Source organism: Delphinus delphis, chromosome 12, assembly GCF_949987515.2.
Source record: "Delphinus delphis chromosome 12, mDelDel1.2, whole genome shotgun sequence".
In the NCBI taxonomy this organism is placed as follows: domain Eukaryota; kingdom Metazoa; phylum Chordata; class Mammalia; order Artiodactyla; family Delphinidae; genus Delphinus; species Delphinus delphis.
In genome coordinates, this window is record NC_082694.2 from 5,953,746 (window position 1) to 5,975,682 (window position 21,937).

The 21,937-nt window shown below is 40.3% G+C and overlaps 1 protein-coding gene across 1 annotated transcript in view; it reads right to left on the reverse strand.

Annotated features, from left to right (window-relative positions):
- Window positions 1–7,833: 7,833 nt before the first annotated feature.
- IL18R1 (interleukin 18 receptor 1) overlaps window positions 7,834–21,937 on the reverse strand; it is a 37,698-nt gene continuing 23,594 nt past the window's right edge. The window contains exons 8-12 of the mRNA XM_060027660.1: window positions 18,905–19,025; window positions 15,642–15,781; window positions 13,454–13,615; window positions 10,520–10,678; window positions 7,834–8,250 (exon numbers count right to left, since the gene is read on the reverse strand). Coding sequence (XP_059883643.1) covers window positions 7,895–8,250; window positions 10,520–10,678; window positions 13,454–13,615; window positions 15,642–15,781; window positions 18,905–19,025 — 938 coding nt within the window. The 3' untranslated portion in view covers window positions 7,834–7,894. The remainder of the gene's footprint in view (window positions 8,251–10,519; window positions 10,679–13,453; window positions 13,616–15,641; window positions 15,782–18,904; window positions 19,026–21,937) is intronic.

Below are 21,937 nucleotides of genomic sequence, written 5' to 3' on the forward strand. Positions count from 1 at the left end.
ATTTCTCTACTTCACTCAGTATCTTATTTTCCTAGAAAACAACTTCATATTTCTTCCTTTCTTCTAAAGTTTCCCCCCTCATCCTCATTCTCAGCTGATGACTGAGAAACTTGCAGTAAACAGAACAGCAAACAGAAAAGAACTTCTTTAAGCTCCGTCAAAAGCATCTACTCACCTGTTTTTGCAGGCGTTAGTAAGGGACATATGTAAAGCAGCTGCTAAGGAGCTATTATAGAGAACACAGGTCCAGGGTAGAACTTCCTGACTGAATATGAAACATGGGAGAAAGAGAATTAATATAGGTGACCCTCAGTTTCCTGCTTGGAAGAAAATGGTTCTACCATTTTCATCAGGTAGAAAATGGGTTCGTAAAACCAAAACAGAGGTATAGGCTTTGGGAAACTAGAATCAATTCAGTATAAATAGTTGAGTTTTAGATGTTATGTATGTTTCTAGATAAAGTTACCCAAAGTAGAGCTGAATGTGTGATTCTAGAGCTCAGAAAATAGACCATAGATGGGAAGAGGGATTTTTTCCTCTTTAGGTTTGCTAAAGCAATGGGCAAGGATAATATGCGGCATGAGAAGGAAAGAAGATTCCAGAAAGGGACCCTGGAAAATTTTAAGGGAGGGGTGGCATGGAACAGAGAAAGAGAAACCACCAAACAGTATGAAAAGGGAATATGAAAATGGGGCTATGAAAACCAGGAGGGAATCTTTTCACAAATCCAAGGAGGTTTCAGAAGAAAACTGGGGTGACTAGTGTTGACTACAACATAGAAGTCAAGTGAGGTTGAAGAGTTTCCATTAGAGCTGGGGATCCAGAGCCTGCAGACGTCCTGGACTGCAGAGTATGGGAGATATTGCAGCAAATGGACCAGGGATTAATGAGAAAGCAAAGCATAGCCTGCCTTTCTAAGAACCTTGACTTTGAACAAAGTTTTAGATATAATCTGTTGACTTCCTAACAATGAAAGGTGTGATTTACTCCCCAACACCACCACTACCACAAACACATTTTCCCTCCTATCCTGCCTCCAAATATAGTTATACCATAATTTTAGTTAAATAAATGTTGAATATTTACACCATTGTTACAGGTAAATACTATTTATGGCTGAGCCATATAATGCCATTTGACTACATCTCTTTTCGTATACCAACTTTTGTTTCACTAGAAGCTAATAATTATTTTTCTTCATTTGATTAAATTTCTCTATATTTATCATTAACTCATTCCTCAACTTTCCACTAGAAATGTAAATGACCTCTCAATGCGTTAACCACACTGGGAAATCTGTCTTCTTCCTGAAAACGGTCTATCTGGAACTTGCTCTCAATTGCCATCCTGGGATTTCCATTTACCGTCAGCCTGGAGAAACTTTTTACCACTCTCCTAAGTTGGATCCCTTATTTCTGAGCCTTCTTAGAGGATGTTCTCTTTTTTGGAGAAGCACCTCTTCCAGTAGACCTCAGACACAAGGTACATGGGAAGTAAATATTTTGAGGGCTTACATGTCTGAAAATCTCTATTTTGGCCTCATATTGGAGAATAATTGTTTGAGTATAAGGCTGCAGGGAGCACATCACTTTTCCTTCCAAGTTTGGAAGTGATTCTCTGTTTTGCTGGGAAATTGGTAGCCCTTTCAATCTAGAAACTCATGTCCTTCAATTTTGAGATATTTCAATTGCCTTAGTGTATATATGTAAAAACAAATTAGAAGATCACCAAAGAGAAGACACCATTTTGATAGCAAAATAGTCCAAACTTAACATGAAATATCCAAAATCTCCATGAGTAAAACTATAAAACAATCCTGAATGAACCAAATGCATATTTGAACAAGTGGAGAGACATCCTATGTTCTTGGCTAGGAAGACGCAATCTCAAAAATAAGTTGATCCTCCCTATATTAATTTAAAATCTTAATGTGAACTCAATAAAATGTCATCAGTTTTTTTTTTCCAGGAGTTAAGCATACTAATTATGAAGTTCATTTGGAAGAAAAAAACATGCACAAAAAGTCAGGAAATCACTGAAAAATAGGAGCTTTGGGGTGAGGTTGGGGACATAGCCCCTACAAGATATTAAAATATGTTTTAAAGTCTCTGCAACTGAAACAGTGTGGTATTACCACGTGAATAGCAAGTTGACCAATAGAATAGACTAGATAGTCCAGAAATAGATCTAATAGGAAATGGAAATTGAGTATAAGTTAGAAGGGGCATCTCAAATCAGTGGGTAAAAGTAAAAACGTAGTATTGTGGTAAATGGACTGTCATCTGAAAAATGATTCAATGGATTCATTCCTTGCACTGCACACCAGTACAAATTCCAAACGGATTGAAGATTTAAATTTTAAAAATTAATCTCTATGAGTATTGGAAATATGGGTGAATTCCTCTATAATCAGGGAATGGGTAAATATCAAAAGCAAAGTTAAAAACACAAGGGACAAAGTGGGAAAGAAAAATATTTGCAACTTACATCACAATGTCTTAGTTCTAATATGTAAAGACCTTTCAACAACAGGGATGAAAAAGATCAACATCGCTACCGTAAAATTGACAAAAGCTAAGGGGCTAGCTCTCCTTACATTGCTGATGGGAATGGAAAATGATATTACTTTACCCCTACGAAAAGGAATACGGCAACATCCAGCAAAATTACATGTACATTGCCCTCTGACCCATGTATTCTACATTTGGAATCTATCCCCAAAATAATCTTGAAAAATGTGAAAAGATGCACGCATAAGGGGACTTCCCTGGCACTCCAGTGGTTAAGACTCTACACTTCCATTGCAGGGAGCACAGGTTTGATCACTGGTCAGGGAAATAAGATCCCACATGCCCGCAGTGTGGCCAAAAGAAAGAAAGATAAAAAAGATGCATGCATAAGACAACATAATTCTTTACAACATAATCTGTAATAGCAAAAGACTGGAAACATCTGAGATTGGCTGTATAAACTATAGTATAACCAAGCCACACAATGGTGTACCACGTAACTCTAAGAATGAGAAACAGCTCCATACACAGTTAGGGAGTGATCTCTGGAATATATTGAGTGGGAAAAGCAAGGTGGAAAAATTGTAGTTAATACACTACGATTTATCTGTAAGACGTGGGGAGATTAAATATGTATGCCTATTTAATTATATTACAAAACAGAAGGGTAAATCAACATCACTTTTAGAAAGGTTTACCTGTGGGGAAGGGGAGAACAAGAAGGGTAGAAGATGGACTTCTCTGCATATACCTTATTTTGCAGATTTGCTCTTAGAAGGATGTAAATATTTTGCATTATTATAAAACAAAATACAATTTAAGCAGCAATTCCTAAAAAAGCACAATAAAAGAAATAAATCTAACTGTATACTGAGTCAGCAAAACTACGTCAAGAGGAATCATTTCACATGACTTTAGGACACACCGACTTGGCTTTACATTCTAATGGGAGGTTCTCAAGGCATAAAACAGTCCCCCCAAAATCTTGAACTGTTTTTAGTCGACAAAATATTGATGGCGTTGTTCGTATCATCATCCTTCTGAGGCTATTGTGTATATTGTGGGATAAAGCAAAGGAATAACTAAGTTGCTGCTGGTGGACTCAGTTGGGTGAACAGAAGCAGTTGGTTTTTTTTAGCTCTCAGCAGCTCCACAGCTAGCCTGCAGGATGGTCTGAGCTGACATCTGCAGCAGAATCTTCATGATTCCAGAGATTTCTTCCTGTCTGTGGCAGGATCAGCAGCTCTTGGCAGCCCAGTGTTTTTCTGGGTGACTTTGGACTATATCCTTGGAAGAATAGACTAGAGTCTATTTCTTCCCCTTTCTGAACAATTCTATAACCATTTCTGTTTAAACTAGCCAGGGAGGATTATGTTCATTACGTCTAAACCATGGCCTATTCAGAGGTGTTTGATTTTGCCAAATAAAATTGTTATGTGGAATCTCAACATAAAAATGGGTAAGAGCAGCGCTACTCCTGTTGAAGTACTGATATTTGGAAGGAATGGGAGGTGGGGAGAGGGCTGGGACCAGGCACACATGCGCCCACTGCCCGGGATGGTCGCTAAGGCACGTCTGAAGAGACCTGGGACGCCTGAAACCCAATTTGAAAGTCGATTTTAACACGGCCACCATGAATGATTAAACTTGCACATCGAGTTGTAGCAATTGTTTAAATGGGGTATCACGTTCCCCGGATGGTATGTGCAACCACAAGGTAGGCTGCAAAGAGATGAAAGCTGGTTTTCACAAGCCTCTCACAGAAAAGTAGGCATTGGTCTCAGCACTCCCAGGCTGGACTCTGCGATCGCTATCAGTGCGGCGCGCAGGTGGGGCTGAAGCACTCAGTGTCCTGCCCACAGCGCACACAGCCCGTTTCCTGTTAGAGTCGTGGCCTGGCCACAACTTCTTGGCCCTGACCCCGTTTCTCAGAGTAGCTTCTGCTCAGAAAGATGGCTTCCCCCAAACCCCAGCTCTCCTCCCTCAAGAGGTGCACTCGTGCCAGGTTGATGAACTATTTCCTCTGAGTATTTAAAGCTTTGATTCAACTCGGTTTTGCCCGTGTCCCCGGTTCAGACAAGCATGTTGATGGCTGCAAGGAGGTGCACCCACTCTGAGCCTTGCTGACACTCCTCCGCAGCCAGCTGGTCAACCACTCAGCATCAACTCAGGATGAGCTCCCAGTACCTCTCAGGGCTCTTAACTCCCCCTACCTCAGCAGATGCCACAGTCACGTGTACACTTCCATCCTGTGGAGGATTTGAGTGCTATTCTCCCTCCATCCTTACCCTAGTAGCCTAGAAGAGCCCTCGTACTCTTTTAACCTCCTGAGAGCCAGTCCTAAGCAGCCCTGCTTCCTCTCTGCAAGACTGTTCTAGACCCTCCTAGTACAAGGTGCCTCCCCAGGAAAGTGCCTACAGCCTCCCACAACTTACCTGGTCTCCCTGCAACAGGCATTTCCAGAGAGGAGACGGTATCCCTCTCTGCCCCAGCCTGGCCACACTAGCTAATTGCATACCCAGGTCAAGTCCCTGGACAGACCATGTCTCAGGTTCCTGGGTTTAGAATATGTGGGTAATAAGGTCTCTCTCTGCTTTATGAGAGTATAACTCGAATTTAATAAATGTTTCCAGCATATAATAGACATACATGGGTTGTTTCTTTATACATCTTAGACAGCTGGTTGTTCACTGATTCTCTGAAATGGACTCCACAGTGTAAGGACATTTGAAGTCATAGAAGAGAATGACATTATTCTATCAATAAAAGTTAGGTACTGGTCCTGATTGGAAATGCTTGGCATTTAAATTTTAAAATATGCACATGAGTTAACCGGCACGTGAAGACCTAATATTTGTGCTGGATATTGGGTGGCCTTGTGAGAGGGAATGGAATTCTTCTTTTGCTCCTGGATGGATTTTAAAGAAGGTAGGTACGAAGTAATTTGACATAAGAAAAGATAGATCCAAGCATTCATTTTGAATGACCCATATCTCATTTTAAAAGGTGGGAATCTATGTTGAGACTGAGGGATTGAAATTTTTTTTTTTTTTTTTTTTTTTTTGCGGTACGCAGGCCTCTCACCGCTGTGGCCTCTCGCTTTGCGGAGCACAGGCTCCAGACGCGCAGGCCCAGTGGCCATGGCTCATGGGCCCAGCCACTCCGCGGCATGTGGGATCTTCCCGGACTGGGGCACGAACCCGTGTCCCCTGCATCGGCAGGCGGACTCCCAACCACTGTGCCACCAGGGAAGCCCCTGAAATTTTAAACTAAGTGAAAAAGATGTCGAGATTTTTCAAAAATAAAGGCACGAGACCAATGGTTCATTAATGTATTTTAAAGCATATATTTACTGTATACATTTAACACATTTAATACAAAATACATTTAATGTATTTAAATCATACATAATAAAAAAGAAAAGCAGATCATTCTATTAGAGACTATGATGATAGCAATAAAATTTCTCACGACCATATATTTTCACATATAAATCTTCTTAGTAATTAAATTCCTTTACTTTTTTTAGCCATCCAACTAGCACGCAAAATTTTAAGTGCTACAAAAATTAGACCACTTTCTTATACTGAAAATCTGATGAAAATCTCATTTTTCTTTGATCTTCAGTAGTATCTACCACAGCTGTTTTATTAAGTTGCCTGATTTTATTTTTTTTTTATTTTATATTGGAGTATAGTTGATTTACAATGTTCTGTTAGTTTCAGGTGTACAGCAAAGTGATTCACCTGATCCGTTCTTTTTTAGACCCTTTTCCCATATAGGTTATTACAGAACATTCAGTAGAGTTCCCTGTGCTATACGGTAGGTCCTTGTTGATTATCTACTTTATATAGAGTAGTACCACAGCTGTTTTAAACAGTCTCTGCTTTAAATTTTTCTGGAACATTCATGCCACACCCATATCTTCTAACCAGCCTTCCAAACTTACCCAGCTCTTTCCTTTCTCTGTAAGGCTGCACGCTATTTATCACTCACTCAGTGACTTTCATGAACAGACCTCTGAGGCCGTCAAGAAGGCCCAGTACTAAGGAGACAGATATATGTCTTCCAATGTGAAAAGTTGCAGACGTCTAATGCAGATATGCTGATGTGCTGCTCCTCTATGCCTCTCTGTAAGAATGAATCGCCTCAAGTCAAAACTGCCTTCCTTTCCAGATCTTGTTCTCTTTCCACGGCTAAATAACTGACCTAGGTGATAACTAATAACAATAACAAACGTAGCAATACCAACACTTATTGAGCGTTAAGTTTGTGTCAAGAACTGTTGTAAGAGCTTCATTTGTATTTATTCACTTAGTCCCCCTGTACAGTTCTTATAAATTCTAATGTTACAGATGAGGAAACTGCATCACAGATGAGTTAGAAGAGTTTCCGGAGATCACAGAGGAAGTGGTAAACCCGGGATTTGAGCTCAAGTGTCTTGGCTGCCATGCTGCCTCCACCCAAAGGGCATTTAAAATCTGTCGCCTTTTAAAAATCAAGCAAGTAACCATCCTTTTTTGGCTGTTGAATAACTCATCTGATCTGGCACCCATCCTGTGTCTAAACCTTTATGCAGAATCAACAAATGTTTTAGACCATTTTTTGGAAAGACCCAGAAAATTATTTGAATTAAAACTTGTGTCTGGCATGAAAGATTAAAAAGTTGTTTTGAGTTCTTTTTAAGAAGTTCCCACAAATAGGTCCAATTAAGCAAGCCCTCTGCAGCATCTTAGTGGGGTTTAAAGAACTGTAGGTCTGCAGCTGTAGCCAGGATACATTAATGCACGTGCTCTGAGGCTGAGGCCCTGTTACAGCAGCTCACACCTCGCTCCCTGCTCTGCTCGCAGCCCTGTCGGTTCTCCCAGAGCCCCACCCTGCACCCCGCATCCCAGGCACTGTCAGAGGTGTTTAGAGGTAGGGAGCTATTGTGGGTTCGTGAAGGCACCATTCCAGTTCCTGTGTCACCTACTGGCTCATAGAGAAATGCGACTTTGTGAACTTAAAATCCTTCAGTTCAATTGTTAGCATTAAAAGTCTCTTAAAGACGTGCCCTTATTTTAAGGCCTAAGTTATTCTGCACCGTGTGCAGTCTCACAGTTGCTGAATGGGATTGAGCAGAGTGCCTGCATCCAGTTATGGAAGAGGGAGAAACAGGAGACCCATTTCTGTTGAATTCCAGGGTCTTCTGAGAGCCCACGACTATAGCTCAATGTTTAGTCTTATCCCCGGCAACCTAATGACAAGTTTCATCTTCAGACTGTGACTAGGACATTCACAGAGTAGAGTTAAATATTTGAATAATGCCCTTCATTATCAACAGGCTCATACACTCAGTCCCCAGAGTGTCAAGAGTTCTTTCTTCTGCTCAGCTTTTCTGAAGATCAGGGCTGCGAAAAAACAGGCAAGACTTCTGCTTCTTCTCTATATGGTTTGACTGCTTTTGCGGGCATCAGATAAAGAAGATTCTTCCAGAACCTTGAGTTATAAGACAGAGACTTATCAGCCTGCCACTTCAGAACTCTGTGGGATTTCAAAAGCTTCAGTGATTGAGGCAAGAAGGTGAAGTCACCGACTGGTGTAAATTCAATTAAGATGATTTTAATTTTCCTTTCCACTAGTGCTTCATGGAGTCCACTTTCAAGTTCATACCTGACTTCATTAGACATATAACTTTTACTCAGGACAATTATCAGTCTTCGGCTTTTCTCTATCAATGAATGGATTTCATCAACAACAGCTGAAAATACGAGAAGTGGCAGATTAAGAAAACTGAAAGGGTGGGCATGAGATTAAAATCATTTTGCACAGGGCTTCCCTGGTGGCGCAGTGGTTGAGAGTCCGCCTGCCGATGCAGGGGATGCGGGTTCGTGCCCCGGTCCAGGAAGATCCCACGTGCCGCAGAGCGGCTGGGCCCGTGAGCCATGGCCGCTGAGCCTGCGCGTCCGGAGCCTGTGCTCCGCAACAGAAGAGGCCACAGCAGTGAGAGGCCCGTGTACCGCAAAAAAAAAAAAAAAAAAAATCATTTTGCACAGTCCTATTTTGTATTAACTCAAATTCACTAGTAAGTTTTTCTCTGAGATAAACCATTAATTCTCAACTTTATATGCCTATTAAAAAAGCAATCATCTACACAATGATATAATGAATACCTACTTGGCACTTTTTCTGTGCCATACCTTCTTCTAAATATTTTATGTATATTAACTCATTTAATCATCATAATGACCCTATGAAGAAAGTATTGTGATCACCCCCATTTTACAGACGAAGAAGCCAAAGCAGAGTGGTTAAGTAACTTGCCCAGAGTCACGTGGCTAGTAAATGGCAGAACCAGAATCTGAACCCAAGTGGTCTGGTTCTGGAGTGTATGTTCCTAAACATTCCACTATCTTGCCTCTTTACATGGATGGTGGAACATGGTAAAATTTGAATTAAAAATTTTTTTACAAAATCCTGCCATTATTCTAGACCGCAGGTTGCTAAATTTTTTCCTGTAAAGGGGCCAGGTGGTAAATATTTTAGCCTTTGTGGGTCATACAGTCTTTGTCACAGCTACTCAACTCTGCTGTTGTAACTCAAAAGCAGCCACAGACCACACATGAACATATGTGTAGAGATGTTTCAATAAGAGTGGCAGGCAGGACCTGACCTGTGGATGGAACACTGCCAAGACCTCTAGCAGGTTCTAGACCTCTAGCCCTCCTCAGATAGAGTTCTTAGCCAAAACTAATCATATCAAATATACAAACATTCTTTATTTTTATTTAAAAACTAAGAAGAAATCTGTTTTTAAAATGACTCCTAGAAAAATAATGGAAATATTGGGTTGGCCCAAAAGTTCTTTTGGCTTTTTCTGTAACATCTTCGGGAGAAACCCAAATGAACTTTTGGGCCAACCCCAATATAATAAAATTGATGTAATCGATGTAAAGTCAAGCAGAAATACTTTGTACGTGACAGAATGTCTTCTTAGATACAAAGAGTGATGCACAAAAATATCACAGTGTTGAATGCATCTGACAATTTGGCATATTATTCCTTTTGAGAAGTTATCTATTACTAAAAAGTATTCTCTATTTCTGATTTGTAATATTTTCCCTTCTTAATTTGTAACCCAGGAGGAAAAAAAAAAAAACACAACTGTTTCTTATTTCCTACTCTGTCCTAAATGCCCAGCTTAGAATTTGGCACAAGGATGGTGCTCAGTAAATGTTGGATGAATGAATGAGTGATGGTAACTATGAAGACATCTGTATTGCATCATCTGTGATGCGTCAGCATCCAACATAATTTGACACCAGATTCCAAATCTCTGGAAGACTTCAAAGCTCTGCAGGACTTTCAGAGAAAACATGGAAATGTTACTAAATTTCTTTGATTTTGACTGTAATATACTTCAATATATGTGTTATAGACATTTGTATTCACATATTAATTAAAAAATAAAATTTCACAACTAAATTATTCTAGGAACCACCAATCTCCTTTTATTTATCCTTTGCCATCAGTCCTAATTTCTACTTCAATTTTCTCACCAATGTTAACGCGATAAAGAAGAAACATTTTCTGGTAAGAATTAACCTGTTTTATAGTCCAAAGGATCACATATTAAATTAAGAACTGGTTCTGCTGTACAAAATATCATCAAAAGAGGTATTCTTACTGTGGGGTATTTCTAGATAAATGCCTCATGATAATGATTCTGGACCTGCTTCTGAGAATGGAATGCCCACTTCCTTTCTCCAAGACTCAGAGAACTGTGAAGCCAGGTGAAGAGACCAGGTCCCCAAGAGGCCATTTTTGGAAACAGTGCAATCTTCTCATCTTCTCACTACTGCTTGTATTGATGTAGCTGGTTATTTCTGGTTTAGAGGACTACTTCATTTGTTTGTTTTTAAGCAAGCAGAATAGCCTTCTGTAAGGCTAAGCTCTTCATCTTCTAAAAGTAAAGATGAAGTTAAAGATGAAAACTCCACTAGTTTTCTATCTGATATTTCCTTTCTTACCTCTTCCAGGCACCACATCCCGTTCAAATATGCATAACTTATACCCAAAATGCTTCTCCAACACCCTGGGCAAAATCTCCACAGCAAAGGTGTGCTCCTCTCCGTTCTCGGGCCGACATTCTTTTAGGTAAGACACAAAAGCATCGTACGTTTTCCCATCTAGGAGATAAAGTTGACTCTTTTAATTAGTGTGAAAATAAGGGTTTATTTAAGTACAAATTTGAGCGAAAGTTCTGAAAAATGGGAACAGAATCATTGAAAAAGAAGAGTTAAATATTGCATCCTCACCTCTAAATGCATCGAACAGTGTGCATTAAATATGTGTAGTTCGTTGTATATTGATCATACCTCAATGAAGCTCTTAAATAAAAGAATAAAATATTTTTCATAGAAAACAAATAATTCTATAACTTAATGACAAATTTAGCTCAAAGTGAATTAACTTCGTTATTTTTATATTAGTAAATTAGAACTTGTAAATGTGAATAATAAATCTATATAAACTCAAAGGAAAAATATGAAAATTACTTTATGACTTTGAGGGGTTCAAGACTTCATGGGAGAGGTAACTGTAGCTATGATGGAAACAGCAAGAGAACTAGAATTAGAAGTGGAGCCTGAAGATGTGACTTAATTGCATGATGAAACTTTCAACGGATGAGCAAAGAAAATGTTTTCCTGAGATGGAATCTACTCCTGGTGAAGATACTGTGAAGATTGTTGACCTGACAACAAAGGACTCAGAATATTACATAAAGTTAGTTGATAAAGCAGCAGCAGGGTTTGAGAGGACTGACTCCAGTTTTGGAAGAAGGTCTACCATGGGAAAAATGCTATCAAACAGCATCCCATGCTACAGAGAAATCATTTGTGAAAGGAAGAGTCAATCAATGCAGCAAATTTCACTGTTCTCTTACTTTTAAAAATCCCCACAGCCACTCCAACCTTCAGAGGCCACCACCCTGATCAGTCAGTAGCCATCAACATCGAGGTCAGACCCTCGAACAAAGACCCAACAAAAAGATTATGACTTCCTGAAGGTTCAAATAATGTCTAGCAGTTTTTAGCAACAAAGTATTTTTAAGTTATGGTATATACATTGTTTTTTAGGCATAATTCTATTTTACACTTGATACACTACCCTATGGTGTAAACATATTTTTTATATGCACTGGGAAACCAAAAAATTCGTGTTACTAACTTTATTGCGATATTAGCTTTATGCAGTGGTCTGAAACTGAACCCGCAGTATCTTCAAGGTATGCCTGCACATTAAAAAGTCTTCCATGTAGCACACCACTATCAAGAAAGTCAAAAGCACACCACGATCAACAACCTGGGAATAATATTTGCATTTTAGATTATAGACAATAGGCTAACCTCCCTAAAATGTAAATAGCTGCTAAAAATAAGCTAGCAAAAAAAAAAAAAAGTCAACAACCCAGTAGAAGCATGGGCAAAGAATATGAATGGGTACTTTGAGAAAGGAAATACAAATGGGTCTTAAACACATGAGAAGCGGCTCATACTTTTGCACAGTAAGCAAAATGCAAGTGAAAACTACACTTCGATACCCCTCAGATTTTATCTATCAGATTGGCAAATATCCAAAAGGTTGTGGGTAAGGCTATGAGAAAAAAATGTACTCCCGTCCTTTGAAGGTGGTAGGCAGTAGAGAAATATGGAGCGCAAATTGGTAATATCAATCAAAATAACAACTATATCCACCTCTGCACTTCTAGTAATTCCACGTTAGGGAATTTTTCCTTCAGTTACACTGCACACATGTGAAACAATAACTGTACAAAAGTTATCCGCCACGTCATTTCTGCAGTAACAAAAGGTCTTAAGCAACCCAAACGTCCATCACACGGTGACTAAATAAACAATAATACATCCACAGAAATAAAACACTGTGCAACCCTAAAAAATGAGAGATTTTATAAACTAATATGGAAGGGTATCCAAGGTATAGTACAGCAAAGTTCAGAATAGGGCACATAGCATGCCAAGATTTGTCTTTTAAACAGGAGTGAAATAAGATTCTCTGTTCATATTGGTTTGGATGTACATCAATGTGGGATGGGGTGGGAAACAGGCACGGGACAAATATACATGTATAATTTCTGAGACTTTTGGTGTTTGAACTACGTATGTCCTACACACACACACACACACATACACACACACACACACACAGAAACAAAAGCAAGTGCAATGGATTAGATTTATTTTTTAAAATTTGGTAGCTATTTCGAATCTTGAGGACTTCTAGTCACCTGCAAAAATAGAGAAACTGAGACAGTCGCCAGATAGAAGCTGGAGTAGATGAAAAGTGGCAGATCTAGGGGACTGGAACTCAGGTCATTTGGTGCGCACTTCAAGGTTCTTACAAGTACATCATGCAGCCTCCTTTGCCAGGTTAAAATAATGAACCATAATACAATTCTTTATTTTTTTGGCCTTGCCACGTGGCACATGGGATCTTTGTTCCCTGACCAGGGATTGAACCCGTGCCCCCGCACTGGAAGCACAAGAGTCTTAAGCACTGGACAGCCAGGGCATTCCCAATTCAATTCAATTTAAATGACCTTTATTGAGTGTGAACTTTGTAAAGGCACCAGATGGCGTGTGAGCAATGACATTCAGACACACAGTCCCTGGGCCTAACCATCTCACAGGGCATTTAGAAGGACACGACACACATGCATGAAACAATTAGAGAACAACTTTTAGCAACAGATAAGCACAAGAAAAAGTGGCCCAGACAACATTCACAACAGACGCTTTGTTCAGATCAATTTTTCTTATGGAAAACTTCTACCGCCAATATGTCTACAATATAATCAAAATGAGGTGAAGATTAACGTTTATTTATATAGCTTCTTAATAAAACTGTAAAATAAGAAATCCCAGCATGACAACATTCGTTACCTGTTAAGGTTTCATCTCTTCCCAAGAAATGTCTATAAAATAGAACCAAGTCAACTCTATAAATGGCACACATGGTCACCAGGCACACAATGACCACTGAGATCAAAACAGCTACGATCATTCCTCTAGTGAAGATGTGGCCGGGGATGTCAACTGGGTCTTCTAGAAAGAAAAAGAAAATGAGAAAAACTAGAGAAATTTCACCAGCATCTTTCGCCATCACTCTGTGGTGGTCAGCTTTCACCTTTAACACAAATCTACTTGTCTACCCAACACATTCCACTGAGTTACTCTGCAGTCCTGCCTTTAGTCTCCAGTGGTGACCGCTCTGCTCCATAAAAATGTGTACAAGGGTATTCAGAGACGTGAACTGAAAGCATTACGATGTAGTCTGTCCACACTTTTGGAAGTTGGATCTCTAGGATGATAAGACACTAGGATGAGATTCAGAGGGGCCCACACCGAAACCTCAGCTAGCGGCTTGGGAACATAGATGGAGGCGCAGAACCTTGAGAGAGCAAGCACTGAGCTGAGTCTGTGTGGGCTCCAGCCTGGCTCCATCATCTACTTTGTATCCTAGGGAAAGTCACTGACGCCCTAACTCTTAGTATTTCATCTGTACACATAATACAGCTATCAAGCTAGTGATATTTTCTCCTTCACTTACAGGGTTGCTGTTTTGGAGGAGGGTTAAATATTACACATAAGTAGTCGACACAGTGCCTGGCGCTCAGCTCTGAGAATTTTTGTATATTTTTATATGAAAGTGTCCTTTGAGAAAAAAGTTACGTTTCCTAGATTGATTCAGTTTATGCTCATTGTGGACAACATGAGATACCACAGAGAAGTATAAAGGATAGAATAATTATTTAATAACCATCCCACAGTGTGGCAACGGCCACCGCCAACAGGCTAGTACATTTCCTTCCAGGTTTTGTTTTTTCCCTGAAAACATTTACTTAGTTGGAACCATCTGGTGGTCACTCTTTATTTCTTAACATTATATTAGAAGCATTTCTCTAGGTCTTTAAAATTATAATTCCTATTATCTCAGTATTTAGATCGACTGCAATTTTTCATAAATATACAGAATGCTGCAATGAACACAGGCATAAATCCTTGTCTATGTTTCTGATTATTTCCCTAGAGTAGATTCTAATGGAGGTGGGGTTTCTAGGTCAAAAAGAGCAAACATACATAAAACTCTTGCCATCGTGACACAATTTGAGGGATTATCTTTCCGGTAAAATTAATTATTAGGATGTAAGTAAGCAACCATCGTTGCTTGGTAAGTGAACTCTGAATAAAGCCAGCCCCTGGGGTTCCTGCATCTCTGAAAGGCTTGCATATCTATGACTGTGCCGCACAAATACCACTCTCACGTTGGCCCACACACTCCTCCAGGGATAATGGTGGAGTCAAAGACCCTATTCCCCACACAGCATTTGTGAGCCCAGCAGAAGGAAAAAATGATCAGGGTAGAAACGTCTATGGTAGAGAGAGCACAGCCACGCGTTGATCTAGGACAGTTTACAGCACGACTTCTGAGCAGCTCCTGAGTCTGCGGCCCTCGGTTGGACTGTTTTGGTGGAGGATGCCCTCCATCAGGTGGGCACTGAAAAACTCTGAGTCCAGTGATCAGAGCCATCAACTAACTGTCCACTTGCCAAGTCCAGGGACTATCCCAAGAGAGGGAAGCCTAAGTGAGTCTTTGTTGAACGAAAGACCACACCCAAGGGCCCCTGTGCCCAGGGCCCAGCTAAGGTAGGGTGGAGGCAGCAATTAGTCCTGGACCACTGGTCTCATCCTACACGGAGCAGCAAACTTTCCTCCTGTTGTTCAGAGTGGGCCAGAGCTGCCCGGACCACCTCCCCTGTGACTCACCAACCCTGAGCTCTACCTACCTCCCCGCTCTGGGCCCCTGGTTGCTACAGAGGATTGGAATATGTTTGAGAGCAGAAGAATACGCTTGAGGTTTTCATTCTCTGCTTGGAATCAGGGCACAGGGGATTGCAGCAAGGGCTGAGCACCAGCTCTGCCACTGAACGCCTGTGACACAGGGCAAACCCTTCACCTCTCAGGAGCTTGGTTCCTGGTGTGTAAGATGAGGAAGTGATGAGCGACGACAGGTCTCTCAGCTGCTACATTCTAGGTTTCCACAAACTGCCAAAGATAAAATTTCTCACACCTTTTTTCAATAAGATGAAGCTTTTGGTGTCTATGCCTCCCTCGCTGGCTGCAGTGCAATTATATGAAAAGTTCAGATTGTTTTCATTAACAGTCTCAATTCTCAGTATTTTTGAAGCAAGCCATTTGCCTTCTGAAGTCCTGTAAGAGAGGAAAATGGTTTAGCAATAGGCTTTGTGTCATTGCCAACACGTTACCCATGAAAGAGGAATTTTTATGTGCAAATACATCTGCACAAAGACACGGCTCTGTGGGCTCTCTTCAAGTGGGAGCCTCCTGGTCCCCGGGGGTCTCAGCCCTCCTGAGACCATCTGGGGACGGCGCTGCAAACTGCCTAAAATCAAAATGCCTGGGAGGTAACGATGCCCAGTTGAAAACACAAGAAAATATTCTCTCTCTCAATTACAGGCACACTTCACTTTACTGAGTTTTGCTTTATTATGCTTCGCAGATACTGCACTTTTTACAGATTGAATGTTTGTGGCAACAGGGTCTCAAGCAAGTCTTTTGGTGCCATTTTCCCAACAGCATTTGCTCACTTTATGTTTCTGTGTCACATTCACATTTTTTCATTATCATTGTATTTGTTAAGGGGATCTGTGATCAGTGGTCTTGGATGTTACTATCATAATGGTTTGGGCATTTATTTTAGCAATAAAGTATTTTTTTTTAGCAATAAAGTATTTTTAATTAAGGTATGTACATCATTTTTTAAGATGCAACGCTATTGCACACTTAATAGACTACAGTATAGTGTAAACATAACTTTTATATGCATGGGGAAATCAAAACATTCACGTGACTTGCTTTATTGTGATATTTGCTTTACTGTGGTGGTCTGGAACTGAACCCTCAGTATCTCCCAGGTGTGTCTGCGTTTCCCCCCGTTCCTCCTGTCCTGACGACTCAGCATTCCTCCCACTGTGAAGTCTCCACCAGCTGTGACGATGCCGCGTATCGTTAATACAGACGCAGATTCATATCAAGTGTGTCCTAGCAGTCCTAACGACCACTCTTCTTTTGTTCAGCATTTCAAATAAATTAAAACCACTATTCTCAGACACCCCCAAGCACGTGAGAAATGCCAATTAAGCTGCTCCGTGAGTGTCAGAAAATGACCGGAGGCCACCAGGAGCGGCCAGCTCTCTTTCTCTACTAAAAGGACTCAAGCCACCCTGTCCCTGATGCAGGGCACACGCTCTTGGCGCCTGCCTCCTGCTAGGGGCAGGCTCTGAAGGTGCGCCGTCAGCCAGCACTCCCAGGTGTAGTCGCTCACCCGGCAGGCCCCCGCAGCTGGATGGGGCACCCACTGTAACCTCTAACTGTCTCACATGCATTTTAGAAGAGAAGTCATACATCTGTACAGAAGTCACCCACCCAGAAATATCAACCCTCTAACATCAATGTAAAATCCACAAAGAAAGTAAAAAAAACCCCACCGAGAAGCCAAAATAGATGACATAAGTTCATGCACCCAGTATAAAGAAAGGTTTAGCCTCGCTTAAGCCCTTAGTTTAGCTGAAGCTCCGTTTCTAGTAAGGTTGGTGAATTGGTCTTCTGTGCCTCCAGAGATTAACAATGGATCATGAGAAGGAGGAAATGCAGGAATCCGGTGGGGGACAGACACTGAGGACAAGATAAAGTGGCAGGATAGCCACGCAATCCAGCTGAGCCAACACTCCATGAGCACTAATCACGCACCCGGCTCTGGGCGAGGGGATAAAAAAAACCTCACAAGTGCAGCTAAGGTGACAGACACCTTCGGACCACTACTCCCTAGAACCTGAGTGTATAGTTACCTTAATAACGACAGTAATGACCCAAAGCCATTCAGAAACATTGTAATGGCCACAGGCTTAGCATGTTTTGTTTTAATAAGTATAACCATTCCTTAATATAGGCTATTTAAACTAGACGGCATTTGGAAATTTTTGCACCAACTCTGCCTCCTAGATATTTATATCTAACCATTGCCCTGTTTGCGTTTTCTAGCTGTTCTTCGTGTGTTTCTAGTTTCCATGAATGGACTCTGACAGGAGAGTGCCGTCATAATTACGATCAGTGGCAATGGACCAACAACGATGTCACAGGGCAGGAGACTGGTCATTTAAATTAGTATTTTCTTGGGTCATCACTGGCATCTGACAATCTTTGGGGACCCTTCTGGACTCGAGAAAATTCCTCACTTCTCACCTTTAAGAAAGATAATCCCTGTAAGGAATGTTCTAAAAACAAGCTCTGAACTATCTCTAAAGAGCAGTGTCTGTGTCAGCATATCTCATGCCCAGCAAAGAAATCCACCCACCCCACTCCCCCTGCCACACACACAAAGCTGTCTTCAGAGGGCTGTTTCTCTCTTTGTGATTTCTGGTAATTCTCAAGTATCTTATAATGAATTCTTTTCAACAATCAGAACAAAGAAAGCTGTCTGTGCAAGCCAAGTACAGGGCATAGATCTGGACAGGTAGCCATAGACGGATGGCCTACCTGTGTCCAGGGCTGCCCCCAGGGTCCTCAGGGAAAGGAACTGATGACGTGCTTTGTCACCTATGGATACCCAGCGGGCCCCACGGTGACACGTGGGCAACACAGCTAGGCACGTCTACTGCACACAAGGGGCCCGCAATAACTTGTATGTGTCCCAGGCTCCTGACCTGGTCTTTTCTCTGGTACACTAGTAAAAACAAAGCATTTAACACAATTTTCAAAATTCAAATGACAGTGGCCTAGGTAATCGCTCTTTTATAAGATGCTTAGGTAAAGTCCCCACCCCATCAGATCCTGACTGACCAAAAGCTACTTCTGTAAGGCGATGCTAAAAAGCCTCATTGACCTTCTTTTTCTTTTTCTTTTTTTTTGCAGTACGCGGGCCTCTCACTGTTGTGGCCTCTCCCGTTGCGGAGCACAGGCTCCAGACACGCAGGCTCAGCGGCCATGGCTCACGGGCCCAGCTGCTCCGTGGCATGTGGGATCTTCCCGGACCGGGGCACGAACCCACGTCCCCTGCATCGGCAGGCGGACTCTCAACCACTGCGTCACCCGGGAAGCCCTGACCTTCTTTTTCTAATTTAGGTCTCAGCAATAAATTTCTGCATAATGCGTCAGCCTTGAGTATGCGAATTATAAAATATGTAAGTTATGAGTTAAACTCATCTCAAGCATCCTGTCAGCCATTCAGGAGTCTGGTGTTTTTATCTCATATTATATGACACTATATGATTTTTGTATATCATGATATGTATTACATATATCACATATTCATACCTGATTCTTGTCCCTTCCTCTTCGTGTACATTAGGATCTTTTCCATTTTTTTTCCAGATGTTCCAGTAAATCACATCCTTTTCATTCAGCAAGGCAGAGCAGTTGAGCTGTACATCTTTTCCTAGGCAGAAGTTGACAACCGATGTTCAGATTTTAGAAACTCAGGTTTCTCAAAGGTTGAAATTAATACAGCCAACGTATATTAACCTAATATACAACGACAGTATAGAGCTGCATCTAAGGAAAAAAATGCCTTGTTTTCCAATTAAAAAAAATTATAAATCAGAGAAATTAGGTTGCAATTACAAGTCATCACCAAACTATGAACTGGCTACTCTTCAAATGTTTATGTCTAAATCAATTATTAAAACTTAGGATGGCCAGTGGACTTTCTTTTCAACCTATAGTCTAATAGGTAGTGTCAGGCCTACATACCCACTGCAACTTCTGGAAAAACAAAATGGATACAAAACAACAAAAAAAATTAAATTCGCTAAAAATTAAAGACATCAAAGTGCAGGGAAAACAAAGAGAAACAGATGAACTGAAACTACAGTCAGGAATAAAGTCCTTCCAGGGTGAGCGGAGATAGCCACCATTTTACTCCTTGAAGGAATTTGCTTTGGTTTGTACAAAATAGAGGGAACCTCATGGAGAAAAGAGAGTCCAGTGGAGATGCTGACAGCCACATGGGCTCACAGGATTATTGCTAAGGGCTTGCGCAGCATAGGAGGCTGGAAAGGCCTAATGATTTCTCCTGCAGTCTCATGGTACTTAGCAGAGTAAGTCCCACTGGAGGACAACACACACGTGACTGGAGTCTCCCCCCAGCCATAAGAGATGAAAAGCCGGTTAAATCCAACAAACCTGCATCCTAGCTACTGCTCAGCTCAATTCCTGACTGGATTGAGATGATCAAACCCTCACATTATCTGCCTAACAAAGAAAAGGCAAACACTCTTAGGGAAAAGTAATACAAACTTCATTCACCTTGGTTGTTTTAGATACAGAAAGATCAACAACAACAAACAACAACAACAAAGAGAGACATACAAAGGTCAAGAAAAGGGGACAGTAATCAATAGAAAAAATAGGTAATAGAAGTTGACCCAAAGATGATCCAAATGCCTGACTTGGCAGATAAAGAGTATGAAATAACTAATATAAATAGGTTAAAGAAAACAGAGGAAAAGATGGACAAGTAGATGAAAAGATGGATGTTTTCAACAAAGAAGAGTAACCTATTTTAAAAGAATCAAATGAGCAATTGATAACGGAAAAAAACGTGAATTTAAGAACTCAATGGTTTTAACAGAGTCTGAGCATAAAAGAGGTCAGGATTGCTAAGGCTGATTACAGGCCAAGATCAAAACTAAAGTACAGAAGGGAAAAAAATAAAAATAACAAAACAAGAGCATAATACATGTAATTGGAGGCCCAGGAGAGGAGAGAAGAAAGGGGCAGAAGAAATATTCAGACATAATGGCAGAGGATTTCTCCCAAATTAATTAAATACATCCTTTGCAGACTCAAGAAGCTCAGAGGGACCCAAATCAGGATAAATGCAAAGAACACCACACCCGGATGCATCAAAATCAAAGAGAAAGAGAAAATTCTGAAAGCAGCCAGAAGAAGACGACACATCAAAGTACCAACAGTAAGACTAAAGGCCAGTCTTTCAGCAGAAACTATGGAAACCAGTGAACAACAGAAGGGCATCTTTAAAGTGCAGGAAAAAACTGCCAACCTAGAATTATTGAAATTATTGAAAAAAATCTTCAAAATTGGAGGTAGAGAGATTTTCAAGTAAATAATAGCCAAAAGGATTTATTGCCAGCATAACCACGCTATAAGAAATACCAAAGGAAATTTTTCACTCTCAAAGAAAAATTATCCCAGATGAAAGCAAGGACATACATTAAGCAATGAACAGTGCAATAAAGGACAGACATTTGGGTAAATACAAAATAATTTTTGTGTTTCAAGCAATAATAATGCCAAATTATTGTGAGTTTTATAACATACGCAGGAGAGAAATACATAAAATAGTAGCTTAAAGTGAGATAAGAGGATGAATGAAATTAACTGTTGTGAGGTTCTCACGTGTCTGTGAAATTGTCAACGTACTAATATGTGCATTTGCCTTATTGTAGTAAGAGGATATATATTGTAATCTCTAGGAGAACTACTAATGAAGAATACAAAATGGCATAACTAAGAGGAAAACAAAACAGATTAAATAAAAAATATTAATCTGAAAGGAAAGGAGAATAAAAGGAAGAAATAAGACATAGGACAACTGGTAAACAGCAACGTGAGAGGTCTCAAACCGACTGTATTAGTAAGTCATTAAACGTAAATGTACTAAACACCATACAGACTGGATTTCAACAAAGATCCAAATATATGCAGTTTATGTGAGACATATTTTGTGTATAAAGACAATGAAATGTTAAAAGTGAAAGGATGTGAAAAAAGATAAAACATGCCAGTTCCAAACAAAAGAAAACTGGTGTGTCTATCTAACATGAGAGAGAGTAGGGACTGGGAAAAGATAGTATGATAGATAAAGAGAGAAATTTCATAATGTTAAAGTGTCAATTCAAGAGGCATCAATTTGTATGTGCCCATAAGGTAACCTCAACATACATAAAGCAAAAATAGACAGAACTAAAGGATACGTAGACAACTTGACCATCATAGCTGGAGATATTAACATCTCTCTTGGCAATTAGTAAGGATATTGATGATTTGAAGAGTACCATTAACCAACTTCACCTAATTGATATTTATAGAAGGACTAAACTAAAATCTGCAGAATACACATTTGTTTCAAATGCACTTAGAACATTCTGGTCCAAGTAAGTTACTGCAAATTTTAAGATTTAAATGATACAATGTATACTCTTGGACCATAATGGAACTAAACTGGACATCAATAACAGAAAAATAACTGGAAAATCCTCCACATATTTGGAAATTAAGAAACATTAAGTAATCCATAGATGAAAGAAATATCACAAGGAAAAATTT